Consider the following 21,001-nt stretch of genomic DNA (forward strand, 5'->3'; position numbering starts at 1 on the left):
TATTTTTATAACCTAAACTGAACGTTCCCAGAACGTTCCCTGTAGGTTATTTTTAGGTGTAATTTTATAACCTATGGAGAACGTTCTGGGAATGTTCCCTGTAGGTTATTTTTAGGTTCTATTTTTATAACCTAAACGGAACGTTCCCAGAATGTTCCCTGTAGGTTATTTTTAGGTTTAATTTTATAACCTAAGGAGAACATTCCCAGAAAGTTCCCTGTAGGTTATTTTTAGGTTCTATTTTTATAACCTAAACGGAACGTTCTGGGAATGTTCCCTGTAGGTTATTTTTAGGTTTAATTTTATAACCTAAGGAGAACGTTCTGGGAATGTTCCCTGTAGGGTTTTTTTTTTAGGTTCTATTCAGCAGTGATCAAATGCTTAATTACATGTCCATTATCAGTGCTCATTGATTGGCAGTCTTTTTTTATTAAATTAAATATTTGTGCAGCCTGTTTTGTTTTGAAAACAAGAACTATAATTAAGTAAACAGATTATTGCAAAGATCGCTTTCAAAACCTTTTTTTATTTAGCAGATTTCAAAATTAAGTTATTACATTTGACATTGACAAAAATGTAGTGTTTACTGGTTTTTTTTTTTTTTTTAAATAGTGTAAGACATAAAGGATGGTCATGCACAATGTTTTAATGTTGCCTGAACATTTTCCTTGGAGTTCCCCAACATTGTGATCAGTTTTTAGCAAATTGCCAGTTATTTAAATCAGGAGTTGAATCAGGGGGTCTATACCATGAAGCCGGTTTAGCTGGCTAGCCAGGTAAGTTTAAGTTTAGTTTGCACCAATCCTGGACCATTAAAGTGGCTTGGTTAGCTGGGTTCATTGCCATGCCTGCTCCAGGGCAGGTTATGTTCTGAGTTAGAGATTGCAAACTGAAATTGGACCAATCAGATGCGAGCAGATGAAAGAAGTGACATGTCTGACAAAAAAGTCACTTTGTTCATCTGTCATCATGGTACAGACCAAGTGCTCCTTTACCACTTTTATTTTCAAACAGAATTTACAAGTATATGTTAAAAACATATCACCTTCAGAAAGGTTTATCCTCATGCACAGAATCACAATGTGCTTAATCACTATTTATTTACTTGATCATTTTACAGTGTTGAATCCATCACCTGATAACTGTAACACAAGTGGAACCAATTGTAAGACTGTACATAAAACAATATTATATAAATGTCCTTCTAGAATAAAATTACATGGGATGCCTTTTTTTTCAGAAAGTGCCCACAAGCCTGCTATGCTCGAAACTTACAGTTGAAGGAAGTTATAAAGAGTGTTTTTTACATTGGAATACTTGATCACTGGCCGGATCTGCCCTTATGTTGTTGAAGTTTGTTTTTTTAATAAATTCATAATGAATATTAATAAAGAAAGGCTACACTGTTTAAATATCTGAGATGTGTGGTTTATATAAACTTCAAAGGTAAATTATAAATTAAAATGATTGTGATCGATGTGAAGGGGAGCAGAATTGACACGAGCGTCACGTTTAGTCAATAAAACAGCTCCGCATAGGATACACCTGTGTATCCTCACTCATGCCTCCTCGGAAGTCTCCTCACTCCTCGATCCTCGACTCCTCACGGTGGAATTAGAGAATTGAGATGTCCTTAAAGATGGCTGAGCTCGATCGGTTTACGGGTCATAGGAGGGAGGAGCGAGGAGACGAGGAGGGATATTGAGAAGCGTCCATGGAGTTTTACTTTTAAAATACAAAAAAATTAAATAAATAAAAAAGTCAGCACTTTACTGTTAGACAGAGAAGCAATACACAAAAATGATGCTGTACAATTAATGAAAATAATACAGTTATAATATGGGGTACTTAAATTCCATTCAACTTCTGTTCTTGTTATGAAACACAATTCACTTCAGTTCAGGAAGATGTTGAAGAAAAAAAGATTTCCAATTCTTTCCAGTCCATCGAAAAATGGACGAAATCGATGCCTTGTTCAGTTAAAAAAACAGACCCAGATACTGTGTAACAGGTCGCCTTTGCAGGAACAGTTGAAACAAAGATGACGTCACAGTCAGAATTGGCCTGCCATCATTACTTGCAGATCCTCTCCTCGCGCACCACAGAAGAGTTACTGCATAAATTTTGTGGAGCCATTGAAGAGAATGATGGTTTCCTAATGGACATCTCACTAGAAAAGAAGATGGAAAAACAGGTATGATGTTTACAGACTTATACATTAAAATGATAAACCATTTTTTTCATGAACTAATCTTCAGGTAAAATTAAGGCAAGCTACTTTACACAACAGGGCAAACATGAGTTTTTGGGTGCTTTTAAACTACTAAATTCTTGATTTTATTATTGTTATTGATGACTTAAAAGTGACAATTCACAAAATGTCAAAAATAACTTTGTTTGATCTTATGGATTATTTCAAGCATGTAGTAAAATTGAACTAAGTTAATCTTAAACTACTCATATGATTGTTCACATTTTGTAAATAATGAATTGTTTCTTAATACTCTGTTTACTTTCATCCTATATCAGAGAACGGATCAATATTTAGGTAGTGTTGAAATAGAAGTACAATAAAAAGCATATTTCTCAGAATTTCTCCAAGATTACTTGAGCCCCTTTCACAGATTCCGGAAAATACACTGATAATGTGACCCGGTATTTGTCCCGGGATAGTTTGATTTCAGTTCATTCACACTGCCAGTGATTTGCCGGGATCTGTGAGTGCGTTGACACACAACCCGGAAAGATCCCGGAAAGACACATGACATCAGGATGAGACGAGTAACTTATGCGTCGAAAACATTTACACGCGCATACTGTTCCACAAAGTTCCGCATGCACACTAGATTACAGGATATTTTAACTAATTTGCGGTAAAACTAGTCGATCACGAGTGGCTCAACAGGTAGATCTATAGATAAACTCATCTTTCAGGTATTCAACCGACCAGGTTGACCCATCAACATGAGAAATCGGGGGTGTGGCGTGAGAGAGTGAGAATTGGGTCAATAGGGGTTATGCACAACATTGTTCAAGGTTGTAAAAAACAGGTATAACTACTTCCGGCCATCAGCTGCTGATGTACAGTGTAATTGTGTTGGGCGATATGCTCCATTTTCATATCATCCTATCATCAGCCTGTGAGGTGGGGCTTACTTTTTTGATTATTAACTTTCTTTTTTATTACTTTATCTTATTTATGATATTCTTTTTCTATTTTGCTTGCAAAGGTGGAGTGTTTATTAATAGGCTAAATCAGGTTATTTACCTGTATAATGAGGTAAAAAAGATCTTCCTAATTGTTTTTGTATCCGACTCTGTATTTCAATATGTCAGCGGGAAATTTACTGACACACATTATCCTCTCATGCCGTTACAGATGCAGCTTTTGACTGTACTTCTGCACTAGATAGATGAGAATACGTTTTAATAATTTAGCGGGTCAAGAAAGAGTCGGAGTTTGTGATATATGTCCTTCTACCGATCGCATCACAGCACAGAGACAGCGCTCATAAAGATAATAAACGATATTCGCTTAAATACTGATACAGGCAAATTATCCGTGTTGGTACTACTCGACCTCAGTGCTGCATTTGACACTGTCGATCATGACATACTTCTTGACAGGCTGGAAAACTGGGTGGGGCTTTCTGGAATAGTCCTAAAATGGTTCATGTCATACTTAGAAGGGAGAGGTTATTTTGTGAGTATAGGAGAACATAAGTCTGAGTGGACATCCATGAACTGCGGAGTCCCTCAGGGCTCGATTCTTGCGCCACTCCTATTCAACCTGTATATGCTCCCAATGAGCAAAATAATGAGAAAGAACCAAATCGCTTACCATAGCTATGCAGACGACACACAGTAGCCTATATAAGTAGCCTATAATTGAAATTTACATTTATTTGTATAAATCGTACATATTGTTTCAAAGCAGCTTTACAGAAAGTGCATGTTTCTAAATTACAATTTAGTGTGATCTGTTATCAGAGGTGACAATGCAATGCATTTCAATTAATTTTCATTCAGTTTCATTGATAAACAATGCATTAAGATAAGGCAGAAACAATGAGCTCATTGAAGTAAAGAATACATGTTGTTAAATGATTAGGATACATACTGTAGAAAACTTTAGCATTGGTGCTTTTTTACATACTCAAAATATGAGTGTGAAAGTCAACAAACTGGAAAAAAAACAAAACAAATGTAGGTAATATTATATTGTTAAAACTAATTACATAAAAATGGTGTCGAAAAAACTATCATTCAGGAACCGGCATCGAAGTTAAGGTATCGGTATTGAACATTTTGTTACGATACCCAGGCCTATTATTATTATTATTATTAAATATACGTTCTTTGAAACAGCAACATATATGTATGGAAGTGAAAAACCGGAAATGCTTAGACCCGTTTTCCGGTTCGAACGCTGGATGCGTGAGAATTGGCAGCCCTGCAACAATATTTGTACGACATTTATACGCCAAGTTCGTTTGTAATAAAAAAAAGTGTGTGCGTTTGTGTGCCTGTAATATTGAGAGAGGAAAAACTCAACTGCAAATCTAAAATCCAATCACTGTGTGCACCAGTGGAGCTTTGCTGGTAACCAATAGGGAAAGCCTGTTACTGCGCCCAAACAAAATCTTACTGAAAGACGGTATTTTTTGAGATATCAACCTCACATTTGGAACACAACTTATATTTACGGCTTTCTTAGATTATCTAGCCATTTTAGAGTTATACTTGTTTTATGAAATATATATTTTATATATATAAATATATATATTTTATATATATATATTTTATTTATATATATAAAATAATGTTCATAAATAAATGTGCATTAACTTTATAACTTTTTTAAATGAGGCACAAGGGTTAAATAAATAATTAACAAATATATTTCTGTGTTTTTATTCTGTCTCTCAATGTTGTTGGTCTAAATACAGCCTCAAGAAGCTAGCTCAAGAAGACCACACAAGAACTTGAAATCAACGCTTACCTCTCAACCATCGCTCACGTGCACCTGGTTGCTAAATTATATGGGACTCTCAAACCTAAAGGAAAAAGAAGAAAAGAAAACAACTTATATTTTGGTGACACCATTGCTTTGAATAAAGTATAGTAAAACAAAAATACTGCAGTATTTAACAAATCCCATTTTTTTAGACGTTTAATGCCAAGGTAACGTGGCCTGTCATTATATAAAAGTACATACATTTTTGAAAAAATAAAGAAAAAAATAATAATAATAAATTATTAATCTCGTGCCAAGCCCGCGAAACCGGGCAGCGCTGGTCTATAAGCTAGTGTCTGTGCCCACCGCGCGCACAACCTGTCTACCCTTTGAGTGACATCCCAGCAGTGCGTTTTCCTGAGGTAAAGTACTTTTTAGTTAACCAATTTAGTTATATTACTTCTTTAAAGTATGGTCTGACAACAAAAGTAAATGACATTTAAAACTATGAAGAAAGAAAGTAAAGACATTTAATTATAATAACGTTAATTATAATAGCAAACGGTCTGAGGGAAGAGTTCGTTTTTCTCCACAAAAATAACAGCAGTTTTCTCTCATGAAACTCATTAAATTATTATAAAATTTTGACTTTTACAGTAAATGTACTACATCTCACACAAACAACGTTTCTTCGCGAAAAGAAACAACAAAAGTCGCACACAACAAAGTTCAAATTCTGACAGCAATCACGTCTTCGGGCTCCCTTCGCTCAAAATCAGTGTCTCTCTATCCTTGAATGTAGTTTCCCTGTCAATTAATATGCGGTATTTCCATACGCATATCACTAAAAAAACAAACAGGTGTTTGTAATTAACACTTGACCCACTTACGCTAACGTTAACTTACACCTGTCTCCCGATCATCTCTCCCGTCAGACTTGCTAGATCACGCCCACCGAAAGGTAACGTTAAGTGTTCTTTTAAACCAACTTTTAAACAGCAGCTAGCCTAACAACTCAATGCTATCTCAAGGCAAGGTCAACAAGGTGTAGCTAAACCATCTCTTCGCGACAGCGAGCAAGTTAGCGTTAGCTCGTTTACAATATTAGGCTATATTTGCATCCACTCACCATAGACGAGTGTTTGCAGTTGGTGTCCAGTCTGCCCTCTTGATGGCTGCAAGCCACTGATGGCACCTTTTTTCGTCCTGAGGTAGCCTGTAAAAGGATATTTTCGGGTCTCTTTTGTTGTTGCACCCCACCACACAGCATTTTGTAGGCATAACGTTAACTAGCTTGTTCCTTTGCGACTGACGTGAATCAGGTAACGGTTCTAACTCTTCTTTGTATTTTTTTAATGGCTCTTAGCAAACAACTTTTAATGCGCATTACCGCCACCTTCTGAAATGGAGTGTGGATCAAAATAGCCTACTTTACTTACCACTAATTAACTAAATAAATGCATAAAATTTAATAAAATTATTAATATTGATACATTATCATTCACACCATTAGCAATACAATTTTAATAACAAAATAAACTTTTAACCTTCTAATTATCCCTTTTTTTTAAATAAATATTTTTTAATTAAAAAAATTAAATAAATATTGCTCTATGCCTACATGCCCTGAACTCAGTTGTAATATTTCCTTCATTTCAACTCGATTTTTGTCTTTACTTAGCCTAACTTTCAGAATCATTCTTTCCTGCTTATACCTACAAAAATGAATAATTAGGCCTACATGTTCAAATGTTTCATTTCTCTTACATCGCTCACACAACCCAGTTTCATGTTTTCCTATTATTTTAAGTTTAATTTATTTTTTTAATTCATTTAATCCAGTATGCCTAAATATCATTCTCGAAATAATGTCCTCTTCCTTTTTATCTATTTTATTTTCTCTCATTCCTCCTACCTTCTACTGGACATTGTAGAACATTCTCGCCTTTGTTTCCATATACCACTCCTCCTTCTTTTTCATTTCTGCTTTTATTATGCCTTCAACTTACTATAATTTACTGCAATATCCAAATCAGGTACTCAAGATGGCGGCAGACAAGTTTTAGAAGTGAGTGACGTCAGTGAGGAGACGTTGGTGACATCATCTGATATGCATCGATATAAAGTCCGCTCATCTGTGCCGATCAACACCGTTAAATGTCGTTACATCGGTGTGACGTCATTGCTTATGGAGCCAATGCGCTCTGTTTGAGAGACACTCTTTCGTTTAAGACCAAGTTATCTGTCATGATAACATTCCTTAAAAAGAGATAAATTCTACGCTTCATAAATTAATAAGATATGATAAGACAAAATTATGCTTCATAATATCTTTAATTTGTATGGAATTATTGTGTTGTCACTGATTTGACTGCGAGCGCGTGAGCTCCCTCTCACACTCACACTCTATTATTCTCAAGAATGAAAATGCATTATCTATTCATCAGAGCCTTTATAAACTTTGAAAATGTATACCATGAAAATAATTATTCTCTTCTCTCTCTTTTTTTCTCAGTGTTGATTGCCATCTTATTGTTGTAAGTATTAGAAGTCAACCTACATCTCTGATTTGCCAGATTCATCATAACATGCTAATTGATTAATAGATCAATTAAAGCAACTTAATGTGGCAAGTTAACTTAATGAAGACATTAAAAGGATAATTCTTTACAGATAAATAAAAAGAATGGAATTGGCTTTATGCACAGCTGCACTACTTCCTGAACTTCAGCCAGCTCCTTTGTTTCCTGTCTGCCATTATTGTACAGACACACCTGGATTAATCAGTTTGTTCAATAATGGCAGACAGGAAACAAAAGAGCTGACTGAAGTTCAGGAAGTGCAGCTGTGCATATTCTACATATCTGATTTGCCAGTTTGATCATAACATGTTAATTAATCATTAATCACTGATGGAGTTAAACACATTTGAATTTATACAGACATATTTTATTCATATTTGGTCTTTTCTCTCATTTGCTTGTCAACAGCATCTACATACACCCCAAAGGCTCTTTTAAGAGCCACATCCCGAGAGCGTCTTTGGCTTTGTGAGTATATATTTTGACTGACTATCAGAATTTGGGTTTAGAACAATCAGAAGCAAAATCATGCATGTTAGTAATGTCTTAATAAAGACATTAAAGGGGCAATTCTTAAAAAAAAAGCAACAACAAAAAAGAATAAATGATTAAATAAATAACAAATATACTGGAATTCTACATACCTGATTTGCCAGTTTGATCATAACATGTTAATTAATCATTAATCACTGACGGAGCTGAACTCATTTGAATTTGTACAGACATATTTTACTCATATTTGGTCTTTTCTCTCATTTGCTTGTCAACAGCAGCTACATACACCCCAAAGGCTCTTTTAAGAGCCACATCCCGAGAGCATCTTTGGCTTTGTGAGTATATATTTTGACTGACTATCAGAATTTGGGTTTAGATCAATTTAGAAGCAAAATCATGCATGTTAGTAATGTCTTAATAAAGACATTAAAGGGGCAATTCTTAAAAAATACAAATAATAAAAAAAAGAATAAATGATTAAATAAATAACAAATATACTGGAATTCTACATATCTGATTTGCCAGTTTGATCATAACATGTTAATTAATCAATAATCACTGATGGAGTTAAACACATTTGAATTTATACAGACATATTTTACTCATATTTGGTCTTTTCTCTCATTTGCTTGTCAACAGCATCTACATACACCACAAAGGCTCTTTTAAGAGCCACATCCCGAGAGCGTCTTTGGCTTTGTGAGTATATATTTTGACTGACTATCAGAATTTGGGTTTAGATCAATCAGAAGCAAAATCATGCAGCATGTTAGTAATGTCTTAATAAAGACATTAAAGGGGCAATTCTTTAAAAAAAAGCAAAAAAAAAAAAAAAAAGAATAAATGATTAAATAAATAACAAATATACTGGAATTCTACATATCTGATTTGCCAGTTTGATCATAACATGTTAATTAATCAATAATCACTGACGGAGCTGAACTCCTTTGAATTTGTACAGACATATTTTATTCATATTTGGTCTTTTCTCTCATTTGCTTGTCAACAGCATCTACATACACCACAAAGGCTCTTTTAAGAGCCACATCCCGAGAGCGTCTTTGGCTTTGTGAGTATATATTTTGACTGACTATCAGAATTTGGGTTTAGATCAATCAGAAGCAAAATCATGCAGCATGTTAGTAATGTCTTAATAAAGACATTAAAGGGGCAATTCTTAAAAAAAAAGCAACAACAAAAAAAGAATAAATTATTAAATAAATAACAAATATACTGGAATTCTACATACCTGATTTGCCAGTTTGATCATAACATGTTAATTAATCAATAATCACTGACGGAGCTGAACTCATTTGAATTTGTACAGACATATTTTACTCATATTTGGTCTTTTCTCTCATTTGCTTGTCAACAGCAGCTACATACACCACAAAGGCTCTTTTAAGAGCCACATCCCGAGAGCATCTTTGGCTTTGTGAGTATATATTTTGACTGACTATCAGAATTTGGGTTTAGATCAATTTAGAAGCAAAATCATGCATGTTAGTAATGTCTTAATAAAGACATTAAAGGGGCAATTCTTAAAAAATACAAATAATAAAAAAAAAGAATAAATGATTAAATAAATAACAAATAGACTGGAATTCTACATATCTGATTTGCTAGTTTGATCATAACATGTTAATTAATCAATAATCACTGATGGAGTTAAACACATTTGAATTTATACAGACATATTTTATTCATATTTGGTCTTTTCTCTCATTTGCTTGTCAACAGCAGCTACATACACCCCAAAGGCTCTTTTAAGAGCCACATCCCGAGAGCGTCTTTGGCTTTGTGAGTATATATTTTGACTGACTATCAGAATTTGGGTTTAGATCAATTTAGAAGCAAAATCATGCATGTTAGTAATGTCTTAATAAAGACATTAAAGGGGCAATTCTTAAAAAATACAAATAATAAAAAAAAAGAATAAATGATTAAATAAATAACAAATAGACTGGAATTCTACATATCTGATTTGCCAGTTTGATCATAACATGTTAATTAATCAATAATCACTGATGGAGTTAAACACATTTGAATTTATACAGACATATTTTATTCATATTTGGTCTTTTCTCTCATTTGCTTGTCAACAGCAGCTACATACACCCCAAAGGCTCTTTTAAGAGCCACATCCCGAGAGCGTCTTTGGCTTTGTGAGTATATATTTTGACTGACTATCAGAATTTGGGTTTAGATCAATCAGAAGCAAAATCATGCAGCATGTTAGTAATGTCTTAATGAATAAATTAAAGGGAAAATTTAAAAAAAATACAAATAATAAAAAAAAAATCTCTGATTTGCCAGTTTCATCATAACATGTTTAATCCATAATCACTGCTGAACACTTTTGAATTTGTACAGACATTTTACTCATATTTGGTCTTTCTGAATAACTGCGCATTCTTATAATTTTAGTTTAGATGTAGCTTTGATATTCATGATAGCATAATTTGCAGCATGCATACAACATTTGTAATGTTAAGTACTTTAATGTTTATGAGTACTATATCTTTTTTTATGTAATAGTTTTTGCATCATCTTCCACTGTCTCCCCACCTCCTTCACATTTTTTGTCTTGCCACAATTAGGGTAAGTAATATTCTTTATTTCTTTATCTTCATGTTAAGGTGCTCTCCGTAATGTTTGTTTAAATAAACATGCATTGATATATTTAAGAAAACTTTTTTATTTTTTGTTAATATAATTAAAATTCATATAAATTTATACATGTGTGTGTATATATATATATATATATATATGTATATATAATAAACATCGTACTACACACACACACACAAGATTCTTGAGGCAATCATCACCAGTATAAAAAAAGATAAATTTGCAATTTGCTGTTTTGCCATTGTTCTTTTCATCTCAGTAAATGAATGGTCGAGGAAACGCCCTTGATATCTCCACCAGATTATCTGTTATACAATGTCTAACCAGCATAACCGTACCACAGACAGTAAAATTTACTTTACTTTTCACTACAAAAATGGCTTTCATAATAGTAACAATCAGATTCATGATATTTTTGATATTATTATTATTATTTTTGATATCAGAAATTAACATTTCTACCAGTAGCATTTGAATTCTTCATATCAAGTATAAACATTTGCACTAGTAACCACATGATTACTGATACCAAAAATAAAGTTTTAGAATAAACTTAATAAAGAACTGTATTTCTGATCTGGGAAATTGAAATTTCAACTATTAAGAAATCAATTTTGGATTTAAATAACGGAAGACTTTTTGCTATTAGATGTGGTAAAATATTGCAAAATATGCCAGTACCACATTTTCAACAAGTCCAATATTTTGGATTTAGAATGGATTCAAAAACCAAGAGGCAACGCTATACAAGGCAGTGGAAATATGCACGGAGATCACTGCATGAAAGGTCTATTGGAGAGGAGTCATCACTTCATCCAGTAACACTTCAAGAAAGAATTAATGAAGAACATTATACTGATGAAGAAAATAATACTGATGAAGACAGCTTCTCAAGTGTAGAAATTGGGGTCAGTGGGGAGGACTGCAGTTCAGGACCTCACAGTGTGGCCGATGGGTCCAGTGACGAAAACAGCAATTCAGAATCTGAGTATGATAACAAAGTGGCCCTAACTTCATTCTCAACATTTTTACAAGAATGGGCAACAAAACACCTCATTAAGCATAATGCTCTAGATGATCTCCTGAAAGGACTTAAAAATTATGGCCACCCAGAGCTCCCATCAACAGCAAGGTCACTGCTGAAAACTCCTAGACTCATTAAATCAGTGGAAAAATCAGGAATGGAGTGTGTCCATTTTAATTTAAGGGAGAGCATTCTTGAGCAGCTGCAGCGCTATCCAAGAGACATTACAGATGGAGTTAGCACATTGGAGCTTTCATTTAATATAGATGGCCTGCCGATTTTTAAAAGCAGCAGAGCATCTCTTTGGCCCATCCTGTGTGCCATTCATCTGCCACCCATTAGTGTCTTTCCTGTCACATTGACACTCGGTCCCACCAAACCAACAAATTTGGATTTTATTGAAGAAGCTATAAAGGACATTCAGGAGCTTGTAGACAATGGTTTGGATGGAATAGAAGTCAAAATCAGATGTGTTGTGTGTGACGCACCCGCAAGAGCCATGGTCAAAAAGATCAAACAATACTCTGGGTACTATGGGTGTGACAAGTGCACACAGAAGGGCACATGGGTGGATGGACGCGTGACCTACCCAGAGGTTGATAACCTCACTTTACGAAACAACGACACGTTTCGCGCTGAAATGTCCATGCGTCAAGAAAATGAGGACACTCCTGTGTCCCCCTTTCTGAATCTCCCACTGGACATGGTAGAACAATTCCCAATTGATTACATGCACCAAGCTTGCCTGGGAGTGATGAAAAAACTCATAACAGTGTGGGTTAGAGGAGACAGGAAAGTGAGAATGTCTGCTGGGCAAATAAGCAATGTGACCCAAAGGCTGCTGTCACTTCAAAAGGACATCCCCAGCTGTTTTGCCCGGAAACCAAGAAATCTGGAAGACATCGACAGGTGGAAGGCAACCGAACTGCGGCAGTTTGCTGTTTACACAGGAAAGATCGTGCTTAAAGGAATTCTGGCTGACCAGCTATATGATCACTTCATGGTGTTCAGTGTTGCCTTAAGTCTTCTGATTTGCCCTACACTTGCAGTGGAACACAACAGCTACAGCAAAGAGCTGATGAAATACTTTGTTGGAAAAGCAGGAGAACTATATGGAGACCACTTCATGGTCTACAACGTCCATTCAATGGTGCATCTACCAGAGGAGGCAATGGCTTTTGGCAGTCTTGATGCTTGCAGTGCATTCCCTTTTGAAAATTATCTTGGAAAGCTGAAGCGACTTGTAAGGTCCGGAAAGCAGCCACTTACTCAAGTGGTCAAACGGCTAAAGGAGATGTCAAAATCCCCATTGTCTGTGGAGGCCTCTGAGCCCAAATTCAAAAGGCCAAATAATGCCTTCATACTTGATGAAGGTAAATGCTGTGAGGCCATTGAAGAGAGAGAGTCGGATGATGGTTGCCAGATGATGTTGTGCAAGCTTTTTGAGAAAACACAACCACTTTTTGGAGATCCATGTGACTCCAGAATACTTGGATGCTTCAAAGTGCAATCAAGTCATGCTGTAATGAAGCTCATACCAAAACGTCAACTGACAAGAAAAGCTATAATGGTGGAAAAAAGAGAAGAGACTATTTTCTTAGCAATCCTGCATGAGCACAAATAATGGCCCAGGAGTCTCTCTCTCTCTCTCTCTCTCTCTCTCTCTCTCTCTCTCTCTCTCTCTCTCTCTCTCTCTCTCTCTCTCTCTCTCTCTCTCTCTCTCTCTCTCTCTCTCTCTCTCTCTATCTCACTCTCTCTCACTCTCTCTCTCTCACACACACTCACTCTCTCCCTCACACACACAGTCACTTTCTCTCTCTCTCTCTCTCACACACACACACACACACGCACTCACACACACCAAGAGACTGCCAATGCATTAGTTATATCTACTGTTAATTCACCATTTAAGGACATTCAGAGAAGCCAAGGAGGACAAACAGTGAAGGTCATTAAAATCAGTTATTTTAAGCAATAAGTTATTGAACAGATATAATACACTGTGTAAATTATCTTATTAAATATTTCCTTCTGTATAAATATATGTATAATTTTTATGTTTTTTTTTTTATCTTTTTATCTCAACAGATGGACACAAAACGTTTTGCAGTTGTGGAATTTGCTGAGGATAGTGCCGTTGAAATAATTCCAATGTCATGGTTGGAGGAAACCAAAGAGGTATTGTTTTGTTTTCTCATTCATTTACATAATTACATTACTAAATCAGTTCAAGAATGGCAAATCATTTTTGTCAGGGGATGTTTTCTTACTGGACATTTACAAACACGAGGAAACTGGTAAAAAACTGCTCTCTGCCAGACAAAGCGAAGTGGAGGCGATGTCTATTAAAAAAAGTTTGGCTAAAAACAGGTAATGAAGTTTTGCATTATTTAAATGAATCTACTATTATACTATCTAATATTTTTCAATATTTAATATTTACTGTATTTTCAAGATTCTTACACTAAAGGTCTTCAGAAATGCCGTCGTGTGGTGGAGACCTCAAATGTTGAAACCGAAGACTGCTCCACAGTGAAAAAAAGGGCACATAAAAAGCCAACAAGATTTGTTTCGGAAATTGATTCTTCCTCAAATGGTAATTATTCAAATTACTTCAAAGAAATTTGTCTATATCCATTGAAAAAAAAAATAACTGAAAAAAAGCCTACATAATTATAAATAACAATTTGTGAAGTCCATTTTAAAGCATGTTTCCATTTCAGATGATGGCAGAGTTACCAAAGGACCAAAGGGCAATACAGATCTGTCAAAACCTCATCCACCAAAATGTAAGTTTTTAACGCAAGTAGGAGTCACGAGTCATTCTATAATTTGGGGTACATTTGACAATGTAATATATATATATATATATATATATATATATTTTTTTTTTTTTTTTTCCACAAACTCGTGTATGTTTCAAAAAGCATATAACAATGTTCCTGATCAACTATTTTACCGACTATGTTTGGGTCTATAGTCTATACTTATTAAATAAAATTTTGTACAAGAAAAGTGTGCATTGAGGCTTTATAATGATGGAAATCAAAATGATCTCACAGACATGAGATGTACCCACAATTATAGTATGGGCCACATGACTATTACCCAATGTCTCCATTTATCATCCATTTAATTTTGTATTTACAGATTCATCATTCTCAAATATTCATCCTCTGGACAAGGGTTTGTATAGTATGCTTTTTTTAGACAATCACAATGAATGGATGAATAAATCTCTCTCTCTCTCTCTCACTCGCTGCAAAAGAAGGAAGTTCACCACTTTCTCAACACTGTAAGTGTTTTTTTTTTCTTTTTGTTTTTTGTTTTTTTACTTTTCTTTCATGGTTAATTGTAACCTGCAACTCATTCATTAATACTGAATCTATGGCCTGGTTTCACAGACAGGGCTTAGCCTAAGCCAGGATTAGGTCATAGTTAAATTAGGACATTTAAGTTTTTTTTTGTTATATAAACATGCGTTAGAAAAAGAATTACTGGTGTGCATCTTTAGACAAAACAAATGCACTGACATGTTGTAAGATCAGTCATTGCAAGTTTCTTTCAGTTGAAATAGCTCAGATTTAAATTTTAGTCTAGGACTAGACTCACTGTAAGCCTTGTCTGTGAAACCGGTTTGGTAATTGTCTAGTCTGTTTACGCAGCAGAGGAATCGCTGCAGGAGTCCCAACTGCCAAGTATATCACAGCCTCTTGAAGGTATTATTCTAAAATTCAAAATATTATATTTTAAAATTCAGAATATTACATTTATTATAATTATCAATAATTCTAGTTATAGTGATTTTTTTTATTTTTTATTCCACAGTGGCTTCACGGTTCCTCATAGAAGAGCCCCAGTATTCTGACTCGGCAACAAATAGTAAGTCAGTTTTTAGATTTTTAACACTACAGTAAAACTGCACATTCAAGGAGCATTATACAATATTGCTTCACAGGCTATCGGACAAAAGTCTTACAAAAGCTACAAGAGATTGTCGACAACCAGCAAGACATCCTGGCCATGCAGAGACAGTTACTGGCTGCAGTAGCGGTTACGGTGACAGAGGAAGGTGGGGAAATCCTGGAAAATGGGCCATGCCAAACAGTGGATGAACTGAAGATCCTTGACAGGGAATTGGAAAACAAAGAAAAAAGTGCCAAGATGGTAATACTTTTGCAAGACACTCAAATGCACCTACTGTTACCAGTGTGGGGTACATGGGGGGGAAAAACATCAATCTATCCATAAAGCACCCACCCATCCATCCATCCATCCATCCACCCATCCATAAAGCATCCATCCATCCATAAAGCACCCACCCACCCATCCATCCATCCATAAAACCAACCACCCATCCGTCCATCCATAAAGCACCCACCCATCCATCCATCCATCCATCCATAAACCACACATCCATCCACCCATAAACCACCTACCCATCCATCCATCTATAAACCACCCATCAATCCATAAACCATCCATCCATCCAAAAACCACCCACCCATCCATCCATCCATCCATAAACCACCCACCCATACATCCTTAAACCACCCATCCATCATTCATCCATCCATCCATAAACCACACACCCACCCATCCATCCATCCATCCATCCATCACCCATCCATCCATAAACCATCCACCACCCAGCCATCCATCCATCCACCACCCACCCATCTAACACTGACCCATCCATCCATCCATAAACCACACCCATCCATCCTTCAATCCATAAAACACACACCCATCCATCCATCCATAAACTACACACCCACCAATCCATCCATAAACCACCCACCCATCCATCCATTCATGAACCGTCCATCCATTCACTCATCCACCACCCACCCATCCATCCATAAACCACCCACCCATCCATCCATTCATAAACCGTCCATCCATCCACTCATCCACCACCCACCCATCCATCCATCCTTAAACCACCCATCCATCCATCCAGCTTGAACAGTTTCCATTCAAAAAACATCCATAAAGCACCCACCCATCCATCCATCCATCCATCCATCCATAAACCACACATCCATCCATCCATCATCCATCCATCCATAAACCACCTACCCATCCATCCATCTATAAACCACCCATCCATCCATAAACCATCCATCCATAAACCATCCATCCATCCATAAACCACCGACCCATCCATAAACCATCCATCCACCCATCCATAAAGCACCCACCCACCCATACATCCATAAACCCACCCATCCATTCATCCATCCATAAACCACACACCCACACACCCATCCATCCATCACCCATCTATCCATAAACCATCCACCACCCACCCATCCATCCATCCATCCATCCACCACTGACCCATCCATCCATCCATAAACCACCCATCCATAAACCATCCATCCTTCAATCAATAAAACACACACCCATCCATAAACTACACACCCACCCACCAATCAATCCATAAACCGTTCAGCCATCCACTCATCCACCACCCACCCATCCATCCATAAACCACCCACCCATCCATCCATCCAGCTTGAACAGTTTCCATTCAAAAAAAGGGTTAGTTCACCCAAAAATGAAAATTCTGTCAGTATTTACTCACCCTCATGTTGTTCCAAACCTCTATGTGTTTATTTGTTCTGCTGAACACAAAGGAAGATATTTGGAAGAATGTTTTAATCAAACAGGGGCTCGGATGTTTTAAGCAACGTACGAAGAACGAGCCCCTGTTTGATTAAAACATCCTTCCAAATATCTTCCTTTGTGTTCAGCAGAACAAATAAACGCATAGAGGTTTGGAACAACATGAGGGTGAGTAAAAACTGACAGAATTTTCATTTTTGGGTGAACTAACCCTTTAATCTGGTGTCATGATGCCATATTCTTTTTTTCCTCTAAATAATAGTCTTTCTTTCTTTCTTTTAAACAGAAGAACTACCTTCGGTCCCTTGGGGGACCAAACCCAGGTGCAACCTTGCGCAAAATATTGCGCAAGGTTGCATCAAATGAAGTCTTGGGTGCCTACAGCCTTAAAGGGAAAAAAGGCAAACTACCCTTCCAACAGACGAAGATCTGCAATATTATCATAGGCAAGTTATCAGTCATTTTTTTTATATTTAATAGCCAATTTTTTGCACTTTGGAAAATTGTTTTGGTCCCAATGTACATTATTTTAAATAATACCATACCTCAAATAGCTACAATTTTTACATGAAATTTTTCCTACATCAAGGGGCAATGCAGAAGTCCTACAAATCTCTTAAGGCCAGTGAGATTGAAGACCTAATTTCAATGGTCCTTAAATTTGCCCCTCACCGGCATTTAAAATGGTAAGCAATCATGTCAGTTTTGTTTAAATTTTCAATGTACATTATGCAAAATCAATTTTTTCTTGTGTCATTTTTGACATGGTTTATAGACTGATATTTGTTTTAGCAACATCTACTGATGAGTGACTTAAAAAGTTGGAAACTTGGAAAGTATAATTACTAAATGGGTGTAAATTATTTGCGCAGTGAAATATCATAACATCCGTCTACAAGACATCAGCAAAACTTCATTATTTCACACACCACTGAGTGACACAGTTTTGAAAACTTTAGGGTTGTTTTAAGGATGTTTGTGCATGCCGTAGACACTACAGGCGATCCTAAAAGAGTCAAAAAGTCGAGACATGACCCATCGTCAATTTCTTTGTCCACCACTCTAGTTTATCCAAAACAAACTAGAAAATAGACTCAAAGTGCTAAACACTTGAATTTTTCTTTAAGGCTTGCAGGTGACTTTAGTTGTTACGTAGAAGTATTATTTGTATTTTTTTTTTAAGTAAAACTAGGGCAAGTTAAAAACATTATATAAATGTTTAGTAATTGTTGTAGTAACTGCCTTGCAAATAAATAAATACCTGGCCAGTAATAAAAAAAAGATATTAATAATAAAAATGAATAATATTTATGGCTTACCAGTCATCGGCACACAGTCCTTAACTGCACTACAGTTAATTTTTTAGGTCTATAATTTCTATCTAACTCATGCCTTCCCCCTCCCCCCTTCCCTTTGTTTTTGATTTGCAGCTGATGGTGAAGTGAAGAGATTGGTGAAGACAGAGTTTCATGTTCACCATACATGTTGTCATGTTCACCATACCATACACCACTTTCACCATACGTTGTCATGTTCACCATTTACACATTGTCACTGTTTCATGTTCACCATACACCATACACCAGTTACGTGTTCACTGTATGTAAATGTTCATTTTGTTTGATATATGAATACATTTTGCTTGATATATGAATAAATAGTTGTTTAATATATGAATAAATTGTTATTTAATATATGAATAAATTGTTGTTTAATATATGTATGCATTGTTGTTTAATAAATGTTCATATCTCAGTTCAGATATTGAAATTGTTTCTTATATTTTCTGAATAATAAACTATGTAGAAGAAGTGGCTTGTTGACTTATTTATGACCAGACATCAGAATGAAGAGGTTAGGAGAACCTTCAGGGAACCTTCTAGGAACGTTCCCTATTGGTGATCCAGGAAAGTTTTCTTAACGTAAATAGAACGTTCCCTTAAGGTTAGGGGAACGTTCTGGGAACCTACTTGGAACGTTCTCGCAACGTTCTGGGAACATTCCGAGTAGGTTCCCAGAACGTTCTTGTAACATACCAAGGTTAGTAGAACGTTCTGGAAACTTTAAGGGAACGTTTGCATAATGTTCCCAGAACGTTGTGGGAACGTTTTGGGAATGTTCTGATAAAGTTTCCAGAACGTTCCCCTAACCTTAAGAGAACGTTCTATATATGTTAAGAAAACTTTCCTGGATCACCAATAGGGAACGTTCTTGGGAACATTCTGGGAACGTTCTGGGAACCAAAAACTAACATTCCCAGAACGTTCCCAGAACGTAAAATTGTTTGCTGGGTTTTGTCTTTAATAACCATAAAATGCATGACAGTAGCCTATATAATGAACAGAGTATACCTGCACTGACTCTTAAAGTGACAGCAACCATATGTGTCGTTCATTAATTTTGTGATTTTATACCTTAAGGTTGCCTTTTTTATTATACCCGGTTGAGGACTAGCGATGAAAATTAGCACTTTTAAGCTAACTTACACTTATGTTACTTACACTTGTGGTACATTTACACTTATGTTGATTAATGTAACACTACCCCTTTCAAATAAAGAGAAAATGAAAAAAGTACGTTTCAGATATGCAATGTTCGAGCAAAGCTCACGTTGGTGTAAGCTAATCTCACCCACAAACGTTAAACTCTGTGTAGGGATGACCCCAGGCATAGATTTACTAAAATAAACTTTATGGAAGTAATTTTCTAGCTACGAGTATATGCTTTGACACGTAACTATACAATTATATATTCATATTGATCCATGTAGCTTTAAAGTTTCTGTTTGTTTGTTTGTTTTTAACTAATACATTTTATTTTTAACTAACACTTCAACATCCTACACCAATTAAAGAAACATGAGCTAAGAATCTTCTCTAACCCCCAAATAAACAGATAATGGAATATTTGCAATCTACAATATTTATAAATATGTTAAACATGGTTAACATGACAGTAAAAGTTATAGCGAACCATGCCAAATAAATCATTATTCCATTCTAATTAATAATTTCTTGTGCAGTTTTTTAAATTTTAAATATTAAAATGGTGGAAATTTTAGCTGTAAACCATGTGCAAATCCCATAGGTGTAGGGAAAATAAAATAGAGAGATAAGTTTACGATATGTTTATAAAATTAATTAAAGTAAATTAATTAAAGCCTTACAAATCTGATATATAGAGCTATAGGCTAAACTATTCATTTTACTTAACACGATCTTACAGAAAAGATGTTTTTATGTAAATGTAACAGTTCTGTAAATGACTGAACGTTGTTCTTTTAACGTTTTAACATTTCACAAATGTTTAAAACACTAAGGAAAATTAAAAGAGTGATAAATGAATTGATTCACTTAAAAGAAAAACAGACTCGGATAGTTTTGACTCACCCTCTATGAGAACATAAACCCTTGAAACACTAGTATCAGAACACATCATCATCACCCCTTGCTATCATTCTTTTAATTTTGTGATTTTATACCTTAAGGTTGCCTTTTTTATTATACTCGGTTGAGGGACTGGCGATGAAAATTAGCACTTTTAAGCTAACTTACACTTATACTTACACTTGTGGTACATTTACACTTATGTTGATTAATGTAACACTACCCCTTTCAAATAAAGAGAAAATGAAAAAGTACGTTTCAGATATGCAATGTTCGAGCAAAGCTCACGTTGGTG

The 21,001-nt window shown here is 35.5% G+C and overlaps 2 protein-coding genes and 2 long non-coding RNA genes across 7 annotated transcripts; 3 read left to right on the forward strand and 1 right to left on the reverse strand.

Moving 5' to 3' along the window:
- Positions 1–1,016: 1,016 nt before the first annotated feature.
- Positions 1,017–6,338, reverse strand: LOC120491926 (uncharacterized). The gene is made up of 3 exons (XR_005625365.2): positions 6,087–6,338; positions 5,003–5,057; positions 1,017–2,170 (listed from the first exon to the last, which is right to left on the reverse strand). It is a non-coding gene; the product is annotated as an uncharacterized LOC120491926 (long non-coding RNA).
- Positions 6,339–6,521: 183 nt separating this feature from the next.
- On the forward strand, positions 6,522–8,857 carry LOC148997547 (uncharacterized). The gene is made up of 4 exons (XR_016147339.1): positions 6,522–7,494; positions 7,948–8,007; positions 8,310–8,369; positions 8,674–8,857. It is a non-coding gene; the product is annotated as an uncharacterized LOC148997547 (long non-coding RNA).
- A 192-nt stretch (positions 8,858–9,049) lies between these two features.
- LOC120470670 (uncharacterized) lies at positions 9,050–13,313 on the forward strand. Its single transcript, XM_089122579.1, has 6 exons — positions 9,050–9,103; positions 9,410–9,469; positions 9,775–9,834; positions 10,140–10,199; positions 10,573–10,635; positions 11,381–13,313. The coding sequence occupies exon 6, from the start codon at positions 11,382–11,384 to the stop codon at positions 13,311–13,313; it is 1,932 nt and encodes a 643-aa protein (XP_088978705.1). The 5' UTR covers positions 9,050–9,103; positions 9,410–9,469; positions 9,775–9,834; positions 10,140–10,199; positions 10,573–10,635; position 11,381.
- Positions 13,314–13,541: 228 nt separating this feature from the next.
- LOC120464144 (uncharacterized) lies at positions 13,542–19,039 on the forward strand. Of its 4 annotated transcripts, XM_039653496.2 has the most exons (12): positions 13,733–13,867; positions 13,945–14,059; positions 14,145–14,285; positions 14,413–14,478; positions 14,840–14,875; positions 14,958–14,984; positions 15,355–15,408; positions 15,518–15,571; positions 15,648–15,856; positions 17,607–17,766; positions 17,910–18,006; positions 18,751–19,039. In XM_039653496.2, the coding sequence occupies exons 1-12, from the start codon at positions 13,733–13,735 to the stop codon at positions 18,752–18,754; spliced, it is 1,098 nt and encodes a 365-aa protein (XP_039509430.2). In that variant the 3' UTR covers positions 18,755–19,039. The 4 variants fall into 4 exon arrangements, with proteins under 4 accessions (XP_088978735.1, XP_039509430.2, XP_088978725.1 ...); XM_089122609.1 differs by lacking the exon at positions 18,751–19,039 and adding an exon at positions 13,542–13,637 and having other exon boundaries at positions 13,778–13,867; positions 17,607–17,997; XM_089122599.1 differs by lacking the exon at positions 18,751–19,039 and having other exon boundaries at positions 17,607–17,997.
- Positions 19,040–21,001: the final 1,962 nt, after the last annotated feature.

The sequence above is a fragment of the Pimephales promelas genome, chromosome 2 (genome assembly GCF_988280905.1).
Source record: "Pimephales promelas chromosome 2, fPimPro1.hap1.1, whole genome shotgun sequence".
Taxonomy (NCBI): domain Eukaryota; kingdom Metazoa; phylum Chordata; class Actinopteri; order Cypriniformes; family Leuciscidae; genus Pimephales; species Pimephales promelas.

Excerpts from the sequence above, each read along its gene's own strand:
- LOC120464144 (XM_089122599.1), top strand. The coding sequence starts at position 13,733 with ATGTATAATTTTTATGTTTTTTTTTTTATCTTTTTATCTCAACAGATG. Across the intron at positions 14,060-14,144 it reads AAAAGTTTGGCTAAAAACAG|ATTCTTACACTAAAGGTCTT; the intron begins GTAATGAAGTTT and ends TGTATTTTCAAG. Across the intron at positions 14,286-14,412 it reads AATTGATTCTTCCTCAAATG|ATGATGGCAGAGTTACCAAA; the intron begins GTAATTATTCAA and ends TTTCCATTTCAG.
- LOC120470670 (XM_089122579.1), top strand. The coding sequence starts at position 11,382 with ATGGATTCAAAAACCAAGAGGCAACGCTATACAAGGCAGTGGAAATAT.